This window comes from Myotis myotis, unplaced genomic scaffold (assembly GCF_014108235.1).
Source record: "Myotis myotis isolate mMyoMyo1 unplaced genomic scaffold, mMyoMyo1.p scaffold_m19_p_3, whole genome shotgun sequence".
Lineage (NCBI taxonomy): Eukaryota > Metazoa > Chordata > Mammalia > Chiroptera > Vespertilionidae > Myotis > Myotis myotis.
The window spans coordinates 174,063,917-174,089,134 of NW_023416335.1; the positions used below are offsets into that span (position 1 = coordinate 174,063,917).

At 34.3% G+C, this 25,218-nt stretch overlaps 1 protein-coding gene across 23 annotated transcripts in view; it reads right to left on the reverse strand.

The window, feature by feature from the left end:
- The window catches only part of DNM1L (dynamin 1 like), a 47,118-nt gene that overhangs the window by 9,023 nt on the left and 12,877 nt on the right, over positions 1-25,218 (reverse strand). For 7 of the 23 annotated variants that reach the window (XM_036301434.1, XM_036301447.1, XM_036301444.1 and 4 more), the window contains exons 2-13: positions 19,138-19,285; positions 17,535-17,561; positions 15,881-15,919; positions 14,262-14,308; positions 13,582-13,653; positions 10,545-10,631; positions 8,768-8,930; positions 6,255-6,375; positions 4,798-4,929; positions 3,444-3,650; positions 455-575; positions 94-249 (exon numbers count right to left, since the gene is read on the reverse strand). In XM_036301434.1, the coding sequence (XP_036157327.1) occupies positions 94-249; positions 455-575; positions 3,444-3,650; positions 4,798-4,929; positions 6,255-6,375; positions 8,768-8,930; positions 10,545-10,631; positions 13,582-13,653; positions 14,262-14,308; positions 15,881-15,919; positions 17,535-17,561; positions 19,138-19,285 (1,320 nt within the window). Of the gene's footprint in view, positions 1-93; positions 250-454; positions 576-3,443; positions 3,651-4,797; positions 4,930-6,254; positions 6,376-8,767; positions 8,931-10,544; positions 10,632-12,832; positions 12,960-13,581; positions 13,654-14,261; positions 14,309-15,880; positions 15,920-17,534; positions 17,562-19,137; positions 19,286-25,218 lie in introns of those variants that run through there. The other 16 variants (XM_036301446.1, XM_036301443.1, XM_036301435.1 and 13 more) reach the window with 11 other exon arrangements.

Sequence of the window (25,218 nt, forward strand, 5' to 3'; positions counted from 1 at the left end):
CAGCCCATCTTATTTACATATTTCCTTCCACCCCATGAAACTGCTATTGTGTCTTTTACTACTGACTCTGAACCTGTTCCATTTCTCAGTCACCTGGGTACTGTAATTGCTGCAATGCTGAATGATCCTTTGCATTTCCTCATGAACCAGCTCCACACAGCGGAGGCTCGGCTCTTCCAGGCGTTTGATCTGCCGCTTGACCAGTAACTCAAATGAAACTTCAGGCACAAACAAAGCTGGACGGGGACCCTAAAAAATTAAATTTCAAGCTCTTACTGCTACATATCATTTTCGTTCTTCCCAAAGGTTAAAATGAATCACATGTTGGTATTTTTCATGAGAAGTGCTTCCTAATTTCATCTAAGAGAGCAAAATAAGAAGCTGTACTATATGGGTTAAAAAGAAAAAAAAGCTTTAACCTCATTTCAAAAAATACTGAGTTAAACATACTCACAGTAGCATTTCTAATGGCAGTCAATATGTCAATAGTGTTAAGGCCACCTAGTGGGTCAACAGATTCTAAGGTTCTCCCAAAAGTCTCATGGAAAATGTAACAGATTCTAGCACCACCGCATCTGAAAGGCAATGACAATGAACTATATGGTTTCTAGTATTACTAAAAGGGAAAGAAGCTGCAAGTTAGAAATTTTTCTATAAGCTTTAAGCTTGACTCATCTTCTGAGAAAGTCTCAGAGACACAATTACATTTAGACCATTATTTCCATGTGTCCTCAACTCCATTGTGAACCAGTTTCTATGGCTGCTGCTGTTGTTTTTTATGGGGGAAAGGAATCGTTTCATGAAAGGCATTCACACACACACACACTGTTCTGTCAGGAAACACCAGTTCTGATAACTATTAAGCATCTCTTCTCTGCCCTAGTTTTCTTCAACTAGACTATAAGCACTCCTTAAGGACAAGAAACAGTATATTACTTATTTCTGTTTATTCACAATCCAGAGTAGAGTTTGGCAAACTTTTTCTATGAAGTACCAGATAATATTTTAGGCCTTTCAGGCCATAATTGTCTGTCACAACTACTCAACTCTGCTACTGACACAAAAGCAGCTATAGAAAATATGTAAACATAAGCAGCTATGTTCCAATAAAACTTATGCACACTAAAATTTGAATTTTCCTTAAAAATTTTTTTCTAACCATTCAAAAACACAGAAATCATTCGGAACCACTGGGCTATAGTTCAGCGGTCGCCAACCTTGCGGGCCTCACGGACCACCAGTCCTGCTTTAAACAAATTAAATCTCTAGGCCTATGTACTAGGCATGCATTTCTTATTTTAATGACTAGAACCCCTGGTATTATCCTTTATTTTTTTTTATTCAAGTCCAGCTGAATTCTACAGATGTCTTTATGTCTCCCCAAATCACCCCTTTCTCTCTATTTTCACCGTCACTATTCACTATTTCCTTACAGTAGTCCAAGCAAAAGGTTCAAGCCTAACATTATAATAAATAAAATAAGCCAGACAAAGAAGGACAAATGTTACATGATCCCCCTTATATGAAAGATCTAGAATAGACATATTCAAAGAGGCAAAGTAAATTAGAGGTTTTCAGGGGCTGGGGGAGAGAGGAGCAAGGATATAATACTTAAATGGATAGTGTTTCTGTTGGGCTGGTGAAACATTTTGGAAATAGATATTATTTGATGGCTGCACAATATTTTGAATGTAATTAATGGCACTGAATTATATGCTTAAAAGTGGTTAAAATTATCAGTAATTGGTCTTTCTGCCTCCAACCTTTCCCTCTCCAAATAATATTCATAATGACCAGAATTATCCTTATAAAACAGCCCTCTGACTAAAAATTCTGAAGATACTCAACTTCCCACAATATTATTCTTAGGTATCTTTCATGTCTTACCTCCTGTTATGTCCCATCACTGTACATGCCATTCTCCAAATATATCCTGGATTACTCTTAGCTGTTACAAAGCCTAAAGAACCATTCTACCTACTACCTTCCCAAATTCTATTCAGAGCCCAACCCAAATGCATTCTTAAGGAGGGAGCTCTCTCAATCCCTGAAAGAAATGTAAATAGTCTCTTCAGTGTTCTAAAGGCTTAATTAGGTGATTACACAGGTATTTGCTTTATTAACTATTTACAAAACTCCATGTATATCACATGTACTTTTCTGGGTATGTATTATATTTAATAAGAAGTACATAAATAAAAATAATTGATTAGATTCCTATTTGTCATCTAATCAAGTCTCATGTTCCCTTGACATGCCTTACTCACTGAACTCTTTAAAAGGCTCATTTTAGTAATCTTTATTTCCCTCCATATGCCATATGTATACTATTCAATAATTAGTTTGTTAAATACTCTTTGTTGAATTAAATCACAAAATAAGGCCAGTGGCATCACACAAAATTACAAAGAAGCACACATACACACACGAGTAGATGTATAATTGGTGAATTTCAATATGATCTATGGTTTCTACCAAAGTCCATTTTCTCATTTTGTTATTACATTACAGTTATTCAAGATGGCAACACTGGGGGAGATAGGGTGAAGAATGAGCAGGACCTCCTTATATATTCACTTACAACTTCCCTGAAGTCTATAATTATTTCAAAACAAAAGGTTTTTTTAAGAGTTTATAGAAATAGAGATTCTTATATACTGCTAATAGTAAAACAATATATCGATTAATAGTATGGCAATAATGAGAGACTCTGAGGATGTCATACCCTTTGATGCACTTCTAGGAATTTATCCTAAGGATATACTTGAATACTTGCCCCAAAGACAGGAAGTCACAACATTGTTTATATTTCTATATAACTGAAAACAAACTTATCAATCATATGGACTGGTTCAACAAATGATAGGTAGTATATTTAAAAAATAAAATACTGTATAAATCATAAGATTGATCATACAAATGTATAATATTGACATGCTGATTTAAAGAAATTCCAAAATAGCATATATAGCAGCTGATTTTTAAAGACATATATACAATACAAGCATATTTATGTTATACAGATGCATAGAGAAATGTCTAGGTTAATGCCAAAATTAGCAGGAATTATTTCTGGATGATGGGATTAAGAGTAATTTTGTCTTATGCTTTATTCTTTATTCATATCTACATTTTCTAATTTTTTCATGAACAGTTATACAGTGCACATTAAAGAAACAAGTATTTTAAAAGGTAAATTATGAAGTATTCTTAAGTGTGTCTTGGGAAAAAAATGATATTTTTACTGTGCTTTATTTACATAATTTATAAAGAATTTTAATACACACATCAGATAAACCCTATCATTTCTACAAAATTATATTCCTGTTTTACAGGTAATAAATCATAGTCAAATAATCTCATAGTATTTTTTGTTACTGTAACAGAAGATAAAGTAACCTATCAATCCAACAGCCAAACTGATAGAGAAATGTCTTACTTACAGTTCTGAAGTTTCAATATATTTTGCAGTTCCTTCAATAGTATTACAATATTCTGTGGCAAATTTGGTAATAAGCTGGAGTAAAGTAGCACTTTTATCATCTACAGGTTCACCATAGCTATTTAGAAGAGACTGATATTGAGCAGCTAAAACATTTATTCTTGTCTTCAACTCTGGTAAGCAATCTCTGATGTGATGCATTAGTAACCTAACAAAGGTTAAAAAGGAAGGATGTTAAAGCAAAATTGTGTATTTTGAAGACTCAAGCAGGTCAAATTTTAAAAATGCAAATAATGGAGCCCTGGCTGGATGGCGCTCAGTTGCTTGGAGCATCATCCCGTACACCAAAAGGTAACAGGTTTGATTCCCGGTCAGGACACATAGCTAGGTTGCAGGTTTAATCCCAGATCGGGGCACATAAGAGAGGCAACCAATCGGTATTTCCCTCTCACATCAATGTTTCTCTCTCTCTCTCTCTCTCAAACAATAAACATATCCCCTCAAGTGAGGATTTTCAGAATTAAAAAATATTTTTAAATGCAAATAATGGGGAAACCTGTCAATTTGTCTTGTCAGGAAATGATGCAATCTTAGACTAGAAGTAAATGCTCAAGTCTGAAAAAAATTACATGAAGGAAGTGGTCTTGGTCATTGCTTTTTAAATTTGCCTTGAACCCATCAAATTGTAGCTATTGCTAGAGAACCAAATATAAATTGAAGAAAATTATTTTAAATTATTACAATTACCTCAAAAAAAGTAAGCTACTCAATCCAATTTTACCTAAAAAATTTTGGTTTCTGACTTTTCTTTTACAGTGGGTGCTCAGCACAGTGAAAATCTTATTAAGATCCAAGTCCATCAGCCTTTAATTTGTTTAGGGAATAAGACAAACATAAAACAAAACAGCTTTGACTTCAGTCATTTATAAACTATCTAGAAAGGTATTCCAATCCCTCTACCATCTGTGGGTATTCAGAATTTAAGATAGATAGCTTAAATTATTTTTATGAATAGGACTAAAAGATATGCTAAAGAATAGATTATGTGCAAATTATACATTTCAATTCTTGAAATAAAAAGTGGAATTGAAGTCATCAGCTATCTAGTTCTATCACCAAAAGTAAATTGACTGTCAAGAATTTCATAATGCAGCATTCCTAGACTACATGATTTAATGCCAGCCACCCCAATAAAAACAGACATCTACATTACAAGAACCAATTGTACAAGAAACAAAAAGTGAAGTTGTACATGCAAGAACATTATGAAAATATAAGAAATTGAAAATGAAAGGTCTCAAACTCCTATTGGCAAACGAAAAACATCTCATTTTCCAAGAGGTAAAAAACATTACCTGTTTAAGGTTCTAGCAAGATACTTTGTTCCATTCCTGTTAGCCAGAGATGGATACTTCTTTTGAAGGAAGGCATATTCATCACGGATTGAATCGGTTACACTCTTCTTATTGTTAATATCTAGTTGACTCCTAAGGTTAAAAAATAATAAAACTGTTTAGCTGAAGTCAATTGTGGTCCTCTATGTACCTTGGATGATGAAGGTGATGCTATAGCAGCACCAGGCACTGTTCATAATGCCTGACATGGATTATTTAATTCTCACAGTAATTCCATGTGGTATTATCCACAAAGGAACTGAAGCTCAGGAAGATTAACCAACTTACCAAAGGTCACATATTAAATAAATAGTTCAGCCAAGATTCAAACCATGTGACTTATAAGTAAAGCCTAAACAGTTTAGGCTTCTTCATTACCTTTAACTACAGTCAAAAGCAGTACTCTTAAGTAAAAGGGATAGACAGGTGAAAAAAATGTGTGTAACTGTATATTTTGCCCATGGACAGGCAACTAATTTCTATGAAACAATAAGTTAACTTGAACAGCAGTCACCTACAAATACAACAGTGTGATACCACCTGCTTGCCTAAAAAGAGAAACTGTTGAGAATTAAAAAAGAAAGTTGGAGTAGGGGTAAGGTAGGACATATGAATAGAAGCAGACTGTAATGGATCTTAGATATCACTTACTGAAAACATTTTAATTTTAAAAGGTCTGAAGCCCGAAGATGTTAGGTGTCATTTCAACCCATGTTATATCTACTCTGTGGACAATATGGTAATTTCAGTGCTTCTGATTTTATAAAGGCTTTGGGCTAAGAGGGATCTTCACTTGAATCTGGCTCTGCTTTCACCAGCCATGTCGCTTTGGTATTGAGTTTTCTGATTATAAAATAGACATCCAACTCCTACCGCAAGGATGTTATAAGGAAGGGTTCAAAGCAACAGCATTTGCAAACTAATCACAGTAGAGTGTCTAAAATATAATTAGACACCCTTTCCACAATTTTTAATACCAGCAATTTATCATTAGGATACATTTAATAAAATTTCTGTCACATCCTGGCAATTACATAGAATCACTACTGCTAGGGGTCAAACCAATGTATTAAAATCCTACCACCTTAAAAATTCCTTCTAGATCGGGCACACATTATATAATACTTTTTCCCCTCTTATCCAGTGCTCTCTTCATACATAACAGGCTGGAATATTTCAATCCTAGCTATTAAATTTCCTTCCGTTTTGTGGCACTGCTTACTTTGAAACCTTTTGTCTGCAGGAGGCTTTCATGAATCTCTTTTCTCCCTGTAAAGCAATGAATTCTTTAGCAAAAACAAGATTATAGTAAAAAAAGGAAAAACAGGGACACTGTCACATGTCAGACTGATTTTTAAAATTCAGATTTGCTCTGAAATGAGAATGCTGCAATTCTTATCCCATGCTTGATTGCTAACCTGTTCACTACTCCAATTATTCCAAGTTTGACTGGTATAACCCTTCCCATTAATACATCCATGGCATCAGTACCCGCATCCATGAGATCAAGTTTAGTGATTACAGCTAGAGTTCTGCGACCTGGTAAATGCAAAAAAAAAAAAGAAAAGAAAAGAAAAGAAAAAGTCCCATTAAACAAAGCTTTTAAGAATTAATCAAGAAAATCACCATCTATAATCCCACTGAACATTACCTCTTGTCATCATTTTGATGATGCTTTTCTAATCTTTGCTTACCAATGCTTTTAAAATCTCATTTTAATCATCATATCTAATTTTTTTAATTTCACATAAAAAAAATTTTAGCTCTTAGGGTTAACTTTTTAATAAGCATTTTAAAATTTGTTTAAAATTCACACAATGCTGGTGTACAGTTCTATGAGTTTTTGTTTTGTTTAATCCTCACCCGAGGATATTTTTCTTGATTTTGAGAGAGAGTGAAAGAGATGGAAAAATCAGTGTGCGAGAAAAACATCGATTGGTTGCCTACTGCACACACCCTGGCCAGGGCCCAGGCCGGGGAGGAGCCTGCAACCCAACCAAGGTTGGTGCCCTTGACTGGAATCGAACCCAGGACCCTTCGGTCCACAGGCCTATCCACTGAGTCAAACCGGTTAGGGCCAGCTCTCTGAGTTTTGACAAATGCAAAGAGTTACATCACTGCCACCTCAAGAGACAAACAGTTCCAATACCCCCAAGTTTTTCTTGTACTACCCAATCAAACACATTTTTCATCCTAGTTTGCCTTTTCCAGAATGTCATGTAAATGGAATCATATACATAATACCTTTTGAATCTGGCTTCTTTCACTTGGCATAATGCATGTGAGAATCATCCATATTGTTGCATATATCAATTGTTCATCACCTTTTATTGATGAATGTACTATATGGATATAATATACTATGGTTTGGTTATTCATTCCTCATTTGAGAAACATCTGAGTTGTTTCCAGTTTTAGAAAATTACAAAGCTACTATAAATATTTGCAAACAGGTTTTTTATATGACCATGAGGTTTCATTTAACATGGGTAATTACCTAGGAGTGGAACTGCAGATTTCATTTTTTTTAAAATATATTTTATTGATTTTTTACAGAGAGGAAGGGAGAGGGATAGTTAGAAACATCAATCAGCTGCCTCCTGCACACCCCCCACTGGGGATGTGCCTGCAACCAAGGTACATGCCCTTGACCGGAATGGAACCTGGGACCCTTCAGTCCGCAGGCCGACGCTCTATCCACTGAGCCAAACCGGTTAGGGCCAGGTTTCATTTTTTATATTTATGGCTCAAGTTATGTTTAAATTAGAATGCATATAAAATGCTTGACAGTTTACTATAAATAAAACTTAAATCTCTTGGTATAGTTTTACCTTTTAATCTAAACTGAATATTAATTACTCATATAGTAAAAAAGTTCCTTAAAAACCTGAAATAATGAAAAAAATTTAATAACCCCATTTATGGGAATTTTATTTGGTAGTCTTAGCACTAACATTTCTTATCCAATTTTTATTTGAAATTCTTCAGAGCTGGAAAAAAGAAACATGGCAGAGCCCACTGATCCTCCAAATACTCAAGTAAAAAAAAAAAGTCTCTTGCATGAAGCAAACCATATGCAGTATTTATTAGCAGCAATAGTAACTATATTCTTGCAAGTTAGCATTTTATATATACTAAACAATGCATAATAAAGCATTAGTGAAGTATCATACACTGACCCCTTGGGGATATGAATGCTTCATAAAAGAATTTTACCTTTATTTTTAAGAATCCCCTCTTCCTTGAGCACATCTAAATGTTTTGTACCACTGAAGAATGTAGATATCATAATTATTTACTAAAATATAGTAATCTACAATTACCTACTATGAGAGTTAATTATTCTTAGAAGTCAGCTATTCAAAAACCCGTCATTTTATTTACACAAAACAAGAAACTGCCGAAACCGGTTTGGCTCAGTGGATAGAGCGTCAGCCTGCGGACTGAAAGGTCCCAGGTTCGATTCCGGTCAAGGGCATGTACCTGGGTTGCGGGCACATCCCCAGCAGGAGATGTGCAGGAGGCGGCTGAACGATGTTTCTCTCTCATCGATGTTTCTAACTCTCTCTCTCTCTCTCTCCCTTCCTCTCTGTAAAAAATCAATAAAATATATTTTTTTAAAAAAACAAAAAAACAAGAAACTCTTTTTGCAAAGCCATCTTATTATTTTTAAGTCATTAGGTAACTATTTATAAATATGGACATTATGGTGAAGTATTTTTGCCTAGCTTATAAAGCAATTTATCCAGTAAAACATATTTTCCATAAGAATTTCTAACTGAAACTATAAGCAAAATAGGAAAGCATTTTTTAAAATTCTGTACTAGCAGCTAGAGTTATTCCTTTTAAAAATAAAAACTTCTTTCTTGAAAGTAAATAGATTTACCACTGTTAACCAAGCATTTCAATAAATATTAACATCTGTCCTTACCATCTGGATCTACCTCTCTTGAAATTTTAAGTGCCTCTGATGTTGCCATATCTGTATTAGCAGCAGTGACAGCGAGGATAATGGAATTTGGATTACTGATGAATCGAAGAATGAGCTCTCTGATTTGAAGCTCAATATCTTTAGGTTGATCACCTACAGGCACCTGAACCAAACAGAGATGAGCAAAAAGCTAGTAATAAAAATTGACTCAGCTTTTTCCCACATTTATTTAATCCAGAGATTATAGAAATTACTCCATTTACAGATAGTTAAAAAGAAATCATATACTAGTGGTATATATGAATTTGGTAATATGTGAAAGTCTCAAAATGAAACTTGAATTATCAAGTTTACCATGTTAAAGATTGGTCAGTGTTAATTACTTAGTGACAAATTCATTCATTCAATTAGCAAGTACTTATTGGCAGCCTACTGTATTTCAAACACTGTTCAACATACCAGCTTATGTCACAGTCGTGAATAAAAAAAAGACGAAAATTCCTGCCTTCAAAGAGCTTATATTTTACTGGTGAAAAGCAGATAATAAAAAACAAATATAACATTTAGGTAGTGGTAGGGCTATGGAAGAAATAAAGCAGAACAGAAGCTACAGAGTGATTAAATAAGGTTATACTTTTACCTAAATTGGATTGTGTTTTTAAATAGAGTAATCAGGGAAGACCTCACTCAGATAATGACATTTGAGAGTAAGAGCAGAAACTGAAGGAGGTAAGAGAGGTACATACAGGTATCTAGGGAAGAACATTCCAGCCATGTGAACAATAAAGGGTAGAAGACTGGAGCAGGAGTCAGGAGTAGAATAACAGGGACAGATCAAACAGGTACTTTAGATCTCTAAGAACTTAGGCTTTACTCTGAGTGAAATTGGAAACCACTGGAGAGATTTTGAGCCAAGGAATGACACGATATAACTCACTTTAGGAGCATCACTCTGGCTGCTTAGTTAAGAATAGATTATGAGGAAGACCTACCAGGAGGCTATCTCAGTAATCTAGCTGAGATGATAGTGACTAGATCAGGACAGTAGCTCTGAATGTGTAACACATAGTAACAGAGTTCTGGATATATTTTAAAAGTAAGGAGAGCCAAGATGATTTGCTGACAGGAAGTACAGTGTGGGATGAGTGTTAAGGATTACTACAAACTTTTTGGCTAAGCAACTGTTAAAAAAGAGTTGCCATTCATTGAAATGAGGAAGATTACAGAGGGATCGAGTCAGACTGAGGAATGGGTCAGGAATTTGGTATTAAACACATCAAGATTAAAAAACCTATTAGACTTGAAGTGTATATGTCAAGTAGAGAGTTGAATATATAATTCTGGAGATGGATATACAGGTCTGGATATACTTGACTACTGTCAGCTTACAGGTATTAATGTATTTAAAGCTATAATATTGGATGAAATCATCAAAGGGCTAAGTGTACTCCCTTGACAAGAGGTCCAAAAACTGAGCTCTGGGATACTAACTATTTAGACATTGGGGAGATAAGAAACCAGCAAAAGAGATTTTAAGGAGTGACCAGTGAAGTAAGGCTGTAGACTGTGGTATCCTGGGAAGCCAAGTCAAGAGTGTTCTAAGGAGAAGGAAGGGCTCAACTATATCAAATGCTGCAAATAGATCAAGTTGATTAAAAAGAAGAAGAAGAAGAAAAAAAAAAGCTTGTTATTCTCATATGGGGTTAAGGAAAAAATCCATTTGTTCAAGTGAAAACAAACATGACCAAGTCCACAATGAGTAACAACTATTCTTTACCTTGGTCATTCCTGGCAAATCCACAAGTGTCAGATTGACAACGTTGGGTGAAAAAATCTTAAGATGAATAGGTTCAGGGCTTACTCCCTAAAAAATAAGTTTTAAAATCTCATATTAAAATCACATTGAAATTTCAATGAAATATAAAATGTTCAAGTAAACCTCATTTCATGCAGATACCTTTAAATATGAATTAAACCATGATCCCTAAAACATTTCAACAATCAAAACCTGATGAAATACATTGGAAAGTAATAAGGGAGCCAGCCAGGCATAAAGTATATTACAATCCTATCTCAAATCCTATACCATTAATGCCCACAATTTACATCCCTGTGTTTACATTCTTTTCTCTTGATTCTAGGCAGATACCATTTCTTAAATATGTTCAATAGACTTGGTGCTGAACAAAAGAATAACGTATCACTATCCAAATTTATGAGGTTCTTGAGCTCAGAAAGTGAGTTGTTAGGTAGCAAGTTATCCAAATCAATTTGGTTCCTAATCTTTGAATATCAAGTGACAAGAGTGTATATTGGAAGAGAATCCTCAGAAAATTTTTCTGGATCTCCAGATCCCCGAATTGAAATACTAAAAATCTGGATAGTGTGAGACAGCCATATTCTCTCTTCCCTTTAGTATGATTATTACAGACTCTTCACCACTGGCCCTTTACAAGTTTTAGTGTTGAGTTAGCTATATGTAAAAAGACACTTATAAAATGTTCATAACTTGTTTTTTTACACATCCTTCTTTATCCTTTAAAATGTGCTCTCATTTATCTTCCTTCCCACTGAAAATTCCAATTTCCCAGAGGACTTTTTTGGAACATCCTTTACTCTGAATTCTCTGTACAATTACATTTACTATATTAGATTACTCTGAACTACTTTGCTATTTTTAATTTTTAAATGTGTTTTACTGGTATTTTAGAGGGAAAGGAAGGGAGAGGGATATATAGAAATACTGATGAGAAACATCATCAATGGGCTGCCTCCTGCATGTCCCCTACTGGGGATTGAGACCAAAACCTGGGCATGTGCCCTGACCAGAAACTGACTGGTCTTGGTTCATGGGTTGACACTCGACCACTGACCCACACTGGCTGGGCTACTTTTCTGTTTTTAAATACTCCACTGTCCCAAAATCATTACATGTTGATATTCGGCATAACTACCTTGTTTGCATACTTCTTTGTGTGGTAGGTATCATGTCCAATACAAAGCTTTTTCTAAAAGCTTTGCAACTCCAATCTCACAGATACTTTAAATCCTTCAAGGCATTATGTTCGACATATAAACCATTTAGATATTTTCACATATAAAACTACTTATTTAAATCAAAGTATCATTTACTTTATTATAAATATGATTTAGGAAAGATTTTCCATAGACTTGAAGGTAGGGGACTTCTCATCTTTTGGACGCTGGATGAGAAAACCTGCTAGGTAAATCTATCATGTTCCCACCATAAATTATACAGCTTGTATGTATATGGACTAGATCCCTCAGGGCATACAGTTTAGTACAACTAAAAACTTTCCTTTTTGAATCACCAATCACATCCACTCTAAATTCTAGTACTATGTAAAATTACCACCAATTCCCAGGTTCAATAAATCCATGGGAATCTCAGGAAAGATAATTCAGACTGGTATTATGATCAATATCCCAAAAGTCAAAATTACCCCGATATAATTAAAGGACTAAGGACAAGCTAATCTAGTTTACCGCTACTTCTTCTGCCTTCTATACAATACAATTATTAGAAATTCAGGGACATATGGCAGCAATAGCAGTAACTCAAAGATTACCAGCCTAGAGTTCAATAAGGAACAAAGCTGAGTCAATCACAAAAACACAAATAGCCTGCACAGGCATGAAAAATTAACATGGCTCCAAAAATGCCTTTCTGTCAGGAAATAACCGCTCCAGCACAGTATCTGGCAAGTAAAAGGGCTCAATAAATATTTGTTGCATATTAGTACTAGGCTTGAGCCCACTTATAGGATTAAATGTGCCTCTGGGTATTTATAAGAATGGAGGTAAAAATGAAAAGGAAGGAAAAAGAGAGAAAGGTAATAGGAAAAAAGGAGAGAGAAACAGAAGCATTTAAAGAGGCAGTTTGTGTCTAGTGTCAAGATTAATGATATTTTAGACACCTTATTTATCTTAAACTCTCACAATCTTAGAAAATCAGAAAATATTCAGTTGCTAACATTACAATTGACTCTGGAACAACACGGGTTTGAACTGGTTCCACTTACATGTGGATTTTTTTCAACTGACCTGTACAGTTAAAACCCATGTTTTTCAAGGGTCAACTCCATGGTTGGGAATCCGAATATGCAGAGAGCCAGGATTTTCCACTAATCCCACCATTGTTCAAGGGTCAACTGTACTTTTCATATTCACTGAAATAAAAATATTTAATTTATCTCTCTTTGCATTAAGCAAATCCAACCTTACTCAGGAATAAGAAAAAGAGGTCTTTAAAATATATGTATCTCGTCCAACCAATGTGGCTCAGACATTGAGCATCGACCCAGGCACGAAGAGGTCACTGGTTTGATTCCTGGTCAGGGCACATGCCCAGGATGCAGGCTCAATCCCCAAAAGGGGATGTGTAGAGGGAGCCAATAGATGCTGTTTCTATCTCTCTGTCTCACTAAAAATCAATAAGGGAAAAATTTAAATAAATATATCTCATAAGTTATACAATGCTTCTTGAGTTAGAGTACAATCAAACCATCAGAAAAAGATAACTTATTGTAGCAGTATTAAAATGAAAAATTATACAATAAAGTGGTATGTACATCACAAAGTCAAGAATAAACATCTAAATGAAGTATCTGAGTATATAAAAGCTCTAAGAAACAAAAGGGCTTTTAAGTAGTTTTAATATATTTATGAAAATACTCCATTAGTATCAAAGACCAGGATTATGAATTTACAATGCTCACCACACATTATATACAAAATATTCTGAATGATAGATTTACTAATGTTTATACTTTCTAGCTCTAAAAGATACTTACCTTATTATTTCCTGAAATTCTCTCTGTTTCATTCTCAATTTCTTGTCGAATTTCATCAAAATCTGTGTAAAGCTAAAAATTATAGAAACAAAAAAGCATGACTTGCAAAATAAGATTAAAGTTCTTAAGTGGGGGGGTTGATAAATTTCAAGATGTTCATAGATCTGCTTTAGAGAATTAGTAAATAAATTCTAATATATACATATATTTTTCTGAGTCAAGAATCATAGTTTGTATGAGATTTTCAAGGATGCCTGATTCCACAACAGTTAAGAATCTCCATATAAAAATAGTCGCAGGGATATAAAGTACAGCATAGGGAATATAGTCAATAATATTGTAATAGTTATGTATGTGCCAGATGGGTACTAGACTGATTGCAGTGATCCCTTCATAAGGTATACAGATGTCTAATCACTATGTTGCATGCCTGAAACTAATAAAAAAATTTTTTAAAAATTTTAAAAGAATCTCTAAATTAGAGAGAATAGGGTTCAACTAGTGTTTTTCAAATAAACTACTATGATTAGAAATGTTACTAAGATAAACTTTATTTTACAAGCAACAGCTGCTTCAATGTAACATGCCACAATGCCAATGATAAAAAAATAAATTATCAATTACTTGTACAAAAAATTTTTTCAGTATGTTATTTCTTCATGATATTCTTTTGTCATTACCTTATTTTTGGTGTGAAGAAATTTACCCCACTCCTCTGCTTCAACTCCTGGAAAAAGAAAAGTTCCATTTATTGGAAACTACAGCAATTACTTTTTATCTTTATTTAGGAATCCAAAAACGCAACACAATATTACTGGTTCCTATTTTGCCACTAACTACAGTTTCATGAGTATTTTAGGATTTGCTAAATTATCCTTTCACATTTTAAAAACGGTATCATGTATTTCAAAACACAACTAATTTCAGATAGAGTTTCTCACAGGTCATCCCACCATTTGAAATCTATATTTTATGAAAAAAATTGTTCACTTTTCTTCATATTTTATGTTATATTATAGTAAAAAGTACATTCCTTATTTTTAAATATCTTACACATAAAAGTAAGTTACCTGATCAAAGTACTCACTTAAGCTAATGGCTTGAAAGAAAAAAATTAAGAATCTTACTGAGTAATACAAAAGAGCATATATAATAGATTTACACACATAACTTTCAATATGTGAATGAAACAGCTAACTTTTCAACTCGGTTGTGTGGTTTTTTTTACCTTGGCTTCCTATTGGTTACCTACAAGGTCACAATTTGTTCTTCCTGTAAAGAAGTCTCTCAGGAGTATGAAGCTATTGTGTAATTTATATGCACTTTCAATGTGAATTTTTCCTTTCAGAGCCAAGATTACATTTCGGGGGGGGGGGGGGGGAACGGACGGACATATGTAATACTCTTTGTAATACTTTAAGCAATAAAACAAAATTAAAAAAAAAAGGTTACATTTCGAGGCTTGAAAGTAGGAAAGAAATGAAACAGAGGAGAAAGGGGGCACCGCAGCATATGCTTTGTCTGGAGTTGCTCCACTCCATTAGTTTCCAATAAGTCTGTTTTTCCTACACTTGCTTAAAAAAAAAAAAAAAAAGGAAAGGAAAATATATTCACTGTAGGTACAGTTTGAGTGGTCTAAAACTTAGAAAGCAAGTTTTGCTTTATGTTTCCCAGAGAAGCTAGAAATGTTTAATTGTAAAAAGGTAAACTAACTTTACCTCCCCCAAGTACAGCTATTCTGCTTTGCCAAATTCAGAGTTTTAAATGTTAATGACTGAGTTTATGAATAATGCATATAGCCACCTGAAATCAAAATAAAAATTACTGTAAGATCTTTAAATAAATATTTATTGAGGGAAAAGTGGATCAATTCTTTGGTGAAATAAAGGTAAATAAAACTGGATCCTTTTTACAAGTAAAATGCTCACCTACTTGAAGCTTAGTACCTTCTTCCAAGAAGTCTCATTGGAGGATTGGAGTAATCAAGGTGAACAGAACTCACAGAGGCAGGTACTACATACCAAATGGGTGTTTTGGATTTACCTTATATTATAAAGGCCTGGCTTCACAAGCATGTTTTTTAAATTAAAAATACAATGCATTCACCATAAAAAAATAAAAAGCCTTCATTCTGATGAAATGCCAAAAGGTAACAAGAACCATTAAAACCTGCAACAATCAATGTGGGTAAGCAAATAAAAACAGAAGAAAAAAAATGCACACAGCCTGTAAGAGTACAGAAGCACACATGCAGGCATAATAGGAAAAGAAGGGCCAAGAACAAATGGATAAAGGAAACCTTTAGAAAGGTGTCTTGAGTTTTTCCATGTAGCAGGGTCTGTAGTTAAAGAGAAACAGCACAGAATGGTAAGTTTAGTGCTTATCCCTAATATTTTAAACCTTTTTAAAAAATGTGCAGAAACCTGAATATATTTCAAATTCTCGTACCATTCAGTTATTCAAAATTTACAACTATATAATTTTCAGTATAATTAATTCTAGTTAGAGGGATGTATATAATATTTTAAGTGATATAAATGAACATGTTGTGTGCCATAATTTATTTTTATTTTCCATTACAACTAATTATGTCACTTCTGGTTTCTAATTCTAACACAAACAGATTAAAATTAACTTACTATTCAAAAATTTGCCTTAAATATTTGATAACTGACTATAGAAAAAAATAAATTGCCTGGTCAAAAAGAATCTTTAAAACATACCAAACACATATTTTAAAACCTTAAGAGCAAGTAAATATGTACAAGTATATATTCATTAAGATTGAGCTTTATAAGGGATTGTTCTTTGAAATGTATATTGAATTTAACAGAATACCACAAAAACAATTTTGGTCTTCAATTAGCATGTTACTTTTGGATTTTGTCTAAAAGGAAATCTTCAGAAAGCATGATTTTTTTCTTACTGTTTAATTTTACTTTTATTAAGATTTTATCAGAAAATTCTTTTACATTAGCAGAAGTGGAGGACAAGCTGAAAAATACTATAAATCTATATACTGACACCTCAGTTATCCTATGTAATTGTCAGAATGAAGGATTTCATGTTAAGTAAATTTTCCTGATAATTATACATATCAAACATTAAAATTTTATTTAAGCCAGCTTTGCTGACCTCTATCTAAAATGGATTGTATTATTCCTTTTAAATTTAGCTCTTATTGATAACTTCAGCCTTTGTTACATAACAAAGCCCTCTGAGGCTATAAATCCCTATACAAAATGGTAAGATACTTTTTTCCTCTTTTGAAGCTCTGATTATGTTTTCCTCCCTTTCTTCTCTCTGTCAGGCTGTCAGTGGTTCATAGTCCTCTGGCTAACTAAATGTTTTTCTTTGTCATTCTTTCTAATATCCTCTGGGTTAGTTAGAATGGTTTATGACTAGATAAAATTGTTTATCCCAAAGATAAAGAGGCTCTGAAGAGAAACTAAAGAACTATCCTAATATTAATAAGACACATGAAATTTAGTACTCAAAATTTATGAAATCTATTTTGTGTTCTGGGTAGCTGAGTTGTCATTTTAAGTGAGGTTTTATCTTCTTATATAAAAAAATAAGCACTAAGCTTGGAAAATATATGTATATACAGGTAAAGATATGCAGATTTACTGGCCAACCACCAAGAAAAGACATCAATAACACAGTGGACATACAAGCAAAGAGTGAGAAACTAACACTTCTATAGCTGAAATGTACACCGTTTTCTAGAAACCGTGCCACATCAGCTAATGGTTTCTGAGAGAGAGGTTTATCATCTGCCTTTTTCTAGGTAACTGAAGAAAGTTAAAAGAAAGACATCTAATGAATGCCATACAGTACATTAAAGTTTTAGTTTAAGGTATTTGGCAAATTTGATTTAACAAGTTAGTGAAAATAAAATTTTAAAGTGTTATTCTATAGGCAGTCCTCGGGTTACGTCAGATTCGACATACCTCGTTTTGTGGTTACGTTGCCATCTCCTATTTATTTATAAAAAAAAAAAAAAGTTCCGTCATTTCGACATATGTACATATGTGCTTTATGTTTTTTATTTACCACAAGAAAAGGTCAGGAATTGTTATCTTTCTTTTAAATTTTTTTTACTGTTTCATTTCATTACTGCTGTGTATGTGCCGCATGTGAGTGACGTAGGTGGGTTCCGACTTACGGCGAAAATCGATGTCGCGCCATAGGAACAGATCTCTGACGTAACCCGAGGACCTACTGTATTTAAATCTAGACCATAAATTAGTGCAAAATGATTAAATTCAGGTCCAGAATTTCAATAAAAATATATAGAAATGCAAAGTAATGAATAATATACCAAGAAGCTACATAATATAATTAACAGGCTCCTACATATCCTTGGGCAGTCTATCCAAAAAAATTACTGTTAACATCTACAACTTCATTAACTTGCTTCAGTGATTAACTTCCTACAGTCATTGTAAATGTTCATGACAGGACTCTTTTCCCTGGGGAGTGAGGGCCAAGCTACCAGCACCAATGCTCCTATAATAAGTAAAGAAAAAAAAACTCAGATACAGAAATTAAAGTAACTTCAATTTCATCAATACTAGCATTTTAGATCAGATACAGAAAGTAGAATGAAACTGCCCTGAAAACAGATGCCTGCAGATGAACAACAAACGTGCTCTGCTGCAAATGTCATTTAATAATGAGAGCTACTTACAGACTTCCAAAATTTAACAGTCTGAACCAAACAATAAACTAAAAAAGGAAGGTTAAATATATTATTCTCATCAAACATTCCAAAGTTCACTAATATAAATGATTAATAAGGATACATATTTAATAAGTAATTTAAAATCTGCTGATGGACACAGACAGCATTTCTTAAACATTCAGTTTAATCAAAGTAGTGTGATAAAGGATAGTGCCTATTTTCTTGTCTTAGTAATCCAAATGTACTATTTGGGGGAGGGTGATCTAAAAATCAAAACAGTATGTGCTATATAGGTAAACCTTAGCAAGAGAAGGATAGTAAAAATAATTTAAAAAATTAAAACTTTCTAAAAATAATCATCTTATTGAAGGGCAAAAGATTCAAACATAGCAGGCACATTGGTAAGATCAGAAAACGGAAGGTGAGATAACACTGCTATGCTGAAAAACAAAGTCATTTAAAATAAAACTCTTTAAACTAGAATCTAAATTATTTAAATTCTAAATCAAAGTATAAAAGCAAAAACATTGCTTTAAATACTAGGGAAAAAGTTTAAAACACTCAAGACAAAAACTTTTTCTTTAAAAGAACTGATTCCTGTTTGCTGAGTTTCTCACTAAATCCTCCATTAAGCAGCATTAACAACAGTTTACTAAGCTGAATAACAAAAAGGTACCATTCCAAACAAGTTTACTAGCCTCCTCAAAACAACAAAAATTACTCTTCTTTTTCATGAGAAAAGATGCATACCACTTCTCTTCACAGGACTTCTGATTCTGCTACAGCCACTAATTTCTACCTGTCCAATCAATTCATGGCTTTAAGATTTGACCAAAAATAATTCTTATTATTTCAATTCTAAAATTTACCATTTTCTTCTCCTGATGTTTTTCGCTGATCTTCAGGTGAAACATGGACTAGCTGCAGAATGAGAGGTCTCCGGGTGACAATACCAGTGCCTCTGGGAAGCAGGTCCCTCCCCACTAGGCTCTCTAGCACTGAGCTCTTTCCACTGCTCTGAAAACAGAATAACACAAGAGCAAAATGAGTTCCTTAACAGGTTTTTTTATAACTCAATAAGACTATATAAACACAGCAGCATGCACAAAATTATTTTAAAGAAAAAAATGATTGCAAAGACTTTTAAATGAAAATTGTTACATTTTCTATTATATGATGTTTATTTCTTTAAAATAAAAAATACAAAAAGAATAAAGTCTCACTCCCCCATAATTTTCCTACCTTTCTGACAGTCTCCCAAATATTGGTATAAATAAAATTATGTCCATAATATGTAGATATTTTACTTTAAGTGGGGTAATACTATATGTATTTTTATCTAACCTGCTTATATTTTAATATAATAATCAGTGATATCATTTTGTATCAATATATTAACTACTGTGTTTAACAGTTAAATATATTCTACTTATATAAAACCAAACCCCAACTGATGGGCATTTAAATGGTTTTTGCTACTACTAACCATGCTGCAAAGTATATGCTTTGTACATATAACCTTACTCACTTCTCCTAATACCTCATTAAATTTACTTCATTTAATGAAATTGCTGTGATTAAATATCATTTTGAGCAATCACAGATATTGCCAGGCTGCACACACGATGGCAGGCACCAAGCTATATTTTCCATTAAATTTGTTACATCCCCATCAGAACTGAGCATTATCTTTGCTACTTTGATAGATGAACACTGACAGCTTATTTAAATTTGCATTACTTCATTATTCAAGTCAAGCATCATTTTGTGAAGGGCTTTCTGTATTTCTCCTTCAGTGATTTGCTTGTTCAAATGCTGGCATTTTATCTGTTTTTTATTAGTTTTACAAAGCTCTTTAGCCACATAAGTATTTCATTTTTTATTGTTTTTAATATTTCCCCCAACTTCTTATTTTGAAAATTTCAAAGCCACAAAGAAGTTGCAAGATAAAAAGCAGTGAATACCATATACCTTAACAAAGATGCACTAATTATGAACATTTTGACACACCTACTTTGTCTCTTATTTGCAAACACATACATTTTTCTTTTGCTGTCCCCTTTGACAGTTACATATATCATGACACTTCATCCCTAAATATTGAAGCATATCTCTTAAGAACAAGGGCATTCTTCTATATGACCACAATTTAATGATTACACTCAGAAAACAACATAGATGCAACACATCAGGTCCTTGGATAATGTAGTTTCGTTAAACAGCATTTCATTATAACATTGATGAGATAACACAGGAACTTACTCTTGTTTATATCAATTAGCCTATGGTAAAGTTGGTTTCATTATGTCATTTTCTTAACATCGAAGAACCTATAAAGGACATTGAGAACTTACTGGTCTAATAAACCAGTGATTCTCAACCTTCCTAATACCGCGACCCTTTAATACAGTTCCTCATGTTATGGTGACCCCCAATTTGATTGTTACAAATTGAACATAATTAAAGCATAGTGATTAATCACAAAAACAATATGTAATTATATATGTGTTTTCCGATCGTCTTAGGTAACCCCTGTGAAAGGGTTGTTCGAACCCCAAAGGGGTCGTGACCCATAGGTTGAGAACCGCTGTAAACGGTAGAAAATCAAACACTACATAAACCCTGTGTATTATACATTTAAACGTTAATGTTTTCTGTTTTTCTTAACTTTGCAATTAATGTTTTTCTGTACTGTATATTTTCTTAGTAGCCAAAAGTAGTACATCTTTTAATTTCATACTTTCTACAAACGCAAGATCCTAAACTTATCTGCTGTATCAGAAAGGGTCTACAGAAAGCAGATGGCCCACTTAGGTTAACTTAAGGAGGGATATTTACAAGTGGACTATTTACAAAGCTGTCAATAAGGCTTAGGAGAATCACAAAGTACAATAACCCAAGCTGGTAACAAAGGCAGCCCCCTTGGATGGAAAAGGACTTTCAGAAGAGGGAGAGCCAGACTATGGAACCTACATACAGGATTGAGCCAGGGGAATAAATACCCAAACTTTAGTCTCTTTCTTTCTCCAATTCTTGCCAGGGCTCTCCATTTCCAAATCCAAGCAGAAGCCAGAGGACATAGGGGCCTGTTCATGTTGTCCAGAAAAGTCTCACATGAGAGAAAACAGGATATAGAGGTCCAATATTGAAGATTATGTAGCATAACTAATATTGCTACGTTTTGGTACCCAGGTTTATCCCTCTCATTAAGTAAAATGGTGCTTTCCATCACTTTTTTTCTGTACTCTGAAATAACTTAAACAACATGGAAATGTCCTGTTCTTTATGTTTGATAAACCTTTACATAAAAATCATCTAATTCTCCTGGACTTTTAAAGTTATGGACTCAACTGCTTAGAAATTGTTGTTAGAAATTATTCATTTTTCTTATTTCTAATATTTTGTCTTTATGTTTGTTTTTTCTCCAACCAAATTTTTCAAATGACCATTTAACTGATTTAGTCAAATCTGTATTTTATTGATTTCACTTTGTAATTTTTTTATGGCTTAGGTGCATTTTATTGGGGTTTTTTTATTTTGTAAATTTTTAATACTGTTAATTTCCTCCTCCCCCTCTCCTCCTCCCCCCTTCACCTCCTCCTCCTTCTTCTGGGGTAGATATATTATTTATTCTCCTTTTTTAAAATTGCAGGAGTTAAATGTTTAGCTTATTTCTCTATCTGAGCCACCAACACTTGCCCCACCCACCCTATATCACACATCCCCCAATCTGAGTCGTCTCTATCCTCTGTCTTCTATTCTGATATGGTGATTCTCAAGGACACAGTTTATGACAGAATTAGAATAACACAATTACTCATTTGCTTTTTATTTCACATTACACAGTCTCCAAATAATACCAATATTACCACTGCCAATATGATTACTGAAAATAGTTTTTTAAATGTTTTGAATATGATCTCTCCATTTTCCTTCCCACCTCTTTACAAACCATACCTTTTTTTTTTTTAACCCTCATTTCATCTTCGTTGTCTAACTATATGTGCAATTCTAACAATCAGTCCTTATGTTAATGTCTCTCTAAGTTATTTTGATTCCCTGAACCTTGTTCTCTAGTAGGTTCCTCAGGAAAGGATGATGGGAACAAAAGTTTTACCATACTAATAACAGTTTGTGACTTTTACACTTAAAATTCAGTTTGGATATATGTAAAATCTTGGGCTCATGTTTCTTGAGTATCTTAAATATGGAATTCCATATTAAATTATGTCCTCTCATAAATTCTCTCATAATATGTCTTCTCTCATAAACTGTTACTGTATAAAGGTATAATAATCTGATTTTCCCTCCCTAATGCCTAAATGTGTGTGACTTATGCCTAAATGTCTGAAAGATTTTTATTTTTCCTTTAATGTCTAATAATTTTACTAGACTGTGTTTGTGCTGGTCTTTATCTCACAAAGAATACTTTTTAAAGTTCTCTCCTGAATTCTGCATTGACTGCATTTTGTTATTCTGATTATCTCCTCCTTTATGGCTACTGATTTTCAGTTGTACATTTTTCTGTATCTACATACTGGATTTTTTTAATGATGGGTTGTTATGGACTGAATTATATTACTCCAGAATTCATATATTAAAGCCCTATCAACCCTCTCCCCTCAGAATGTGTAGCTCAAAATGTTTTTTAAGACAGGGCCTTTAAAGAGGTGATTAGGTTAAAACAAGGCCATTATGATAGGTCCTAATCCAATCTGACAGGTGTCCTTACCAAAGAGGAAATTTAGACAAACATAGGACACAGCAAGAAGGCGGCCATTTGCAAGCAAAAGAGAGAGGCCTCAGAAGAAACTGGACCTGCCAACACCTTGATGTTGAACTTCTAGCCTTCAAAACGGTAAGAAGATAAATTTCTGTTATTTAAACTACCCAGTTTGTGTGGTATTTTTTATGGCAGCCCTGACAAATGAATACAGGGTTTACCAACTCAATTACCCACACAAGCAATTTTTAAACATTAGCAAGTAATACATTTTTTAAAATATCTATATATATAAAAGGCTAATATGCTAAGTGTCCTTCCTACCATCCAACCGGTCGCTATGACACACACTGACCACCAGGGGGCAGATGCTCAATGCAGGAGCTGCCAAGCTGCAGTGACCTGGCAGTGGCAGTTCTCAGGTGACGCACCCCAAAACCAGAGAGGGGGCTGCACGATTCCACCTTCAGCCATGGGTTATGTTGTTGCTCGGGCACTCTCAGTCCCGAATCTGGTTTACTGCACACTTGTGTTTGCATTCCACACCCTGTACAACAACAACTTTGCAGAGTGCTCTCTCACACCCCAGGACCCCTGGGGGGGATGTCGGAAAGCTGGTTTTGGCCTGATCCCTGCAGGCCAGGCCAAGGGACCCCACCTGCCGAAGGGACCCTGCTCACTCCACAGATGCTGGGGAGAGACCACGGAAGGTTGGCTCGAGGGCATGTCCAGCCCATCTCGCCCAGTCCCACCCCGCCAGCCACCTTCTAATTAATTTCCTTTCAATGTGCATGAATCTGTACACCAGGTCACTAGTATATTATATGCGTCAGTTCCTGTTCAAAATTGTGAGTAAGAGGATCCTGAAATCACATCCTATCACAGACACACCAAATCTACAGCTACAACCAAACCACTCCCTGTGAAAGAAACTCAAAAACTAACTGAGTGATACATATCGGGCAAAGAGCAAAAGCCTACACTGTAATAGGTAGGAGAGGCTGACACGATTTTGCCATAAACCCCACCCCAGGTGCAGTGACCCACAATATGGAGGAAACTAAGAATACCCACATTCTTCCTGAGGAACAAAGGGTATGAGTTTCACATCTGGTACCCCAACTTCTAAGATCTACACCTTTGAAAGCCAACAGCGATTCTGTCCATAAGACCCACAAGGCTGTAGTGAATGGATAAACAGTTCTTAAAGCGCTCATGCAGGCTCACCATACCCCATACCCCCCAGTCCCCTCCCTGGCACAGCACAGAGTAAACAGAAATGCCCATCTCCCGGTCTTTCCCAGAAAAAGCTGTGTTTATATATACTTTAAAAGCTGCTGCCTGAGGGTTCAGCTTCCAATGAGCTTGAATCGAGATGCTAACTAAGATCCTCCTCTTTAACGCTGACAAATCTTGGCATACGCTCAACTCCTGGGAGCCACTAAGAAAAAAATAGGCCACCATATATGACAAATCCACAGACAACATCATAGTCAATGAGCAAAAACTAAAAGCATTTTCCTTAAGATCAGGAACAAGACAGGGATGTCTGCTTTCAACACTCTCATTGAACATAATACTGGAATTCCTAGCCCAAGAAGAAGAAGAAATAAAAGGCATCCAAATTGGAAGGGGAGAAGCAAAACTGTCATTATTTTAAGATGACATGATACTGTATACAGAGAACCCTAAAGACTCTACCAAGAAACTACCAGAACTATATAAATTCAAAGTAGCAGGATACAAAATACATATCCAGAAATCAGTTGCATTTGTATATGCCAATTATGAACTACCAGAGAAAATTCAAAGAGCAATCACATTTACAATTGCATTTAAAAAATACCTAGGAATAAATTTAACAAAGGATATAAAAAACCTATACTCAGAAAATTATGACACTGAAGAAAGAAATTAAAGAAGATACAAATAAGTGGAAGCATAAACTGTGTTCATGGATAAGAATTAACATCATTAAAATGCCCATACTATCCAAAGCAATCTATAGAATCAACTCAATTCTATCAAGATACCAACAGCATATTTCACAGAACTAGAACAAATACTGCAAAAATTTATATGAAACTAAAAAAGATCCCAAATAGCCACAGCAATCTTGAGAAAGAAGAATAAAGTTGGAGGAATCACACCACTTGATATCAAACTACACTAAAGGCCATAGTAATCAAAACGGCATGGTACTGGCATAAAAAGATATACAGTAGAT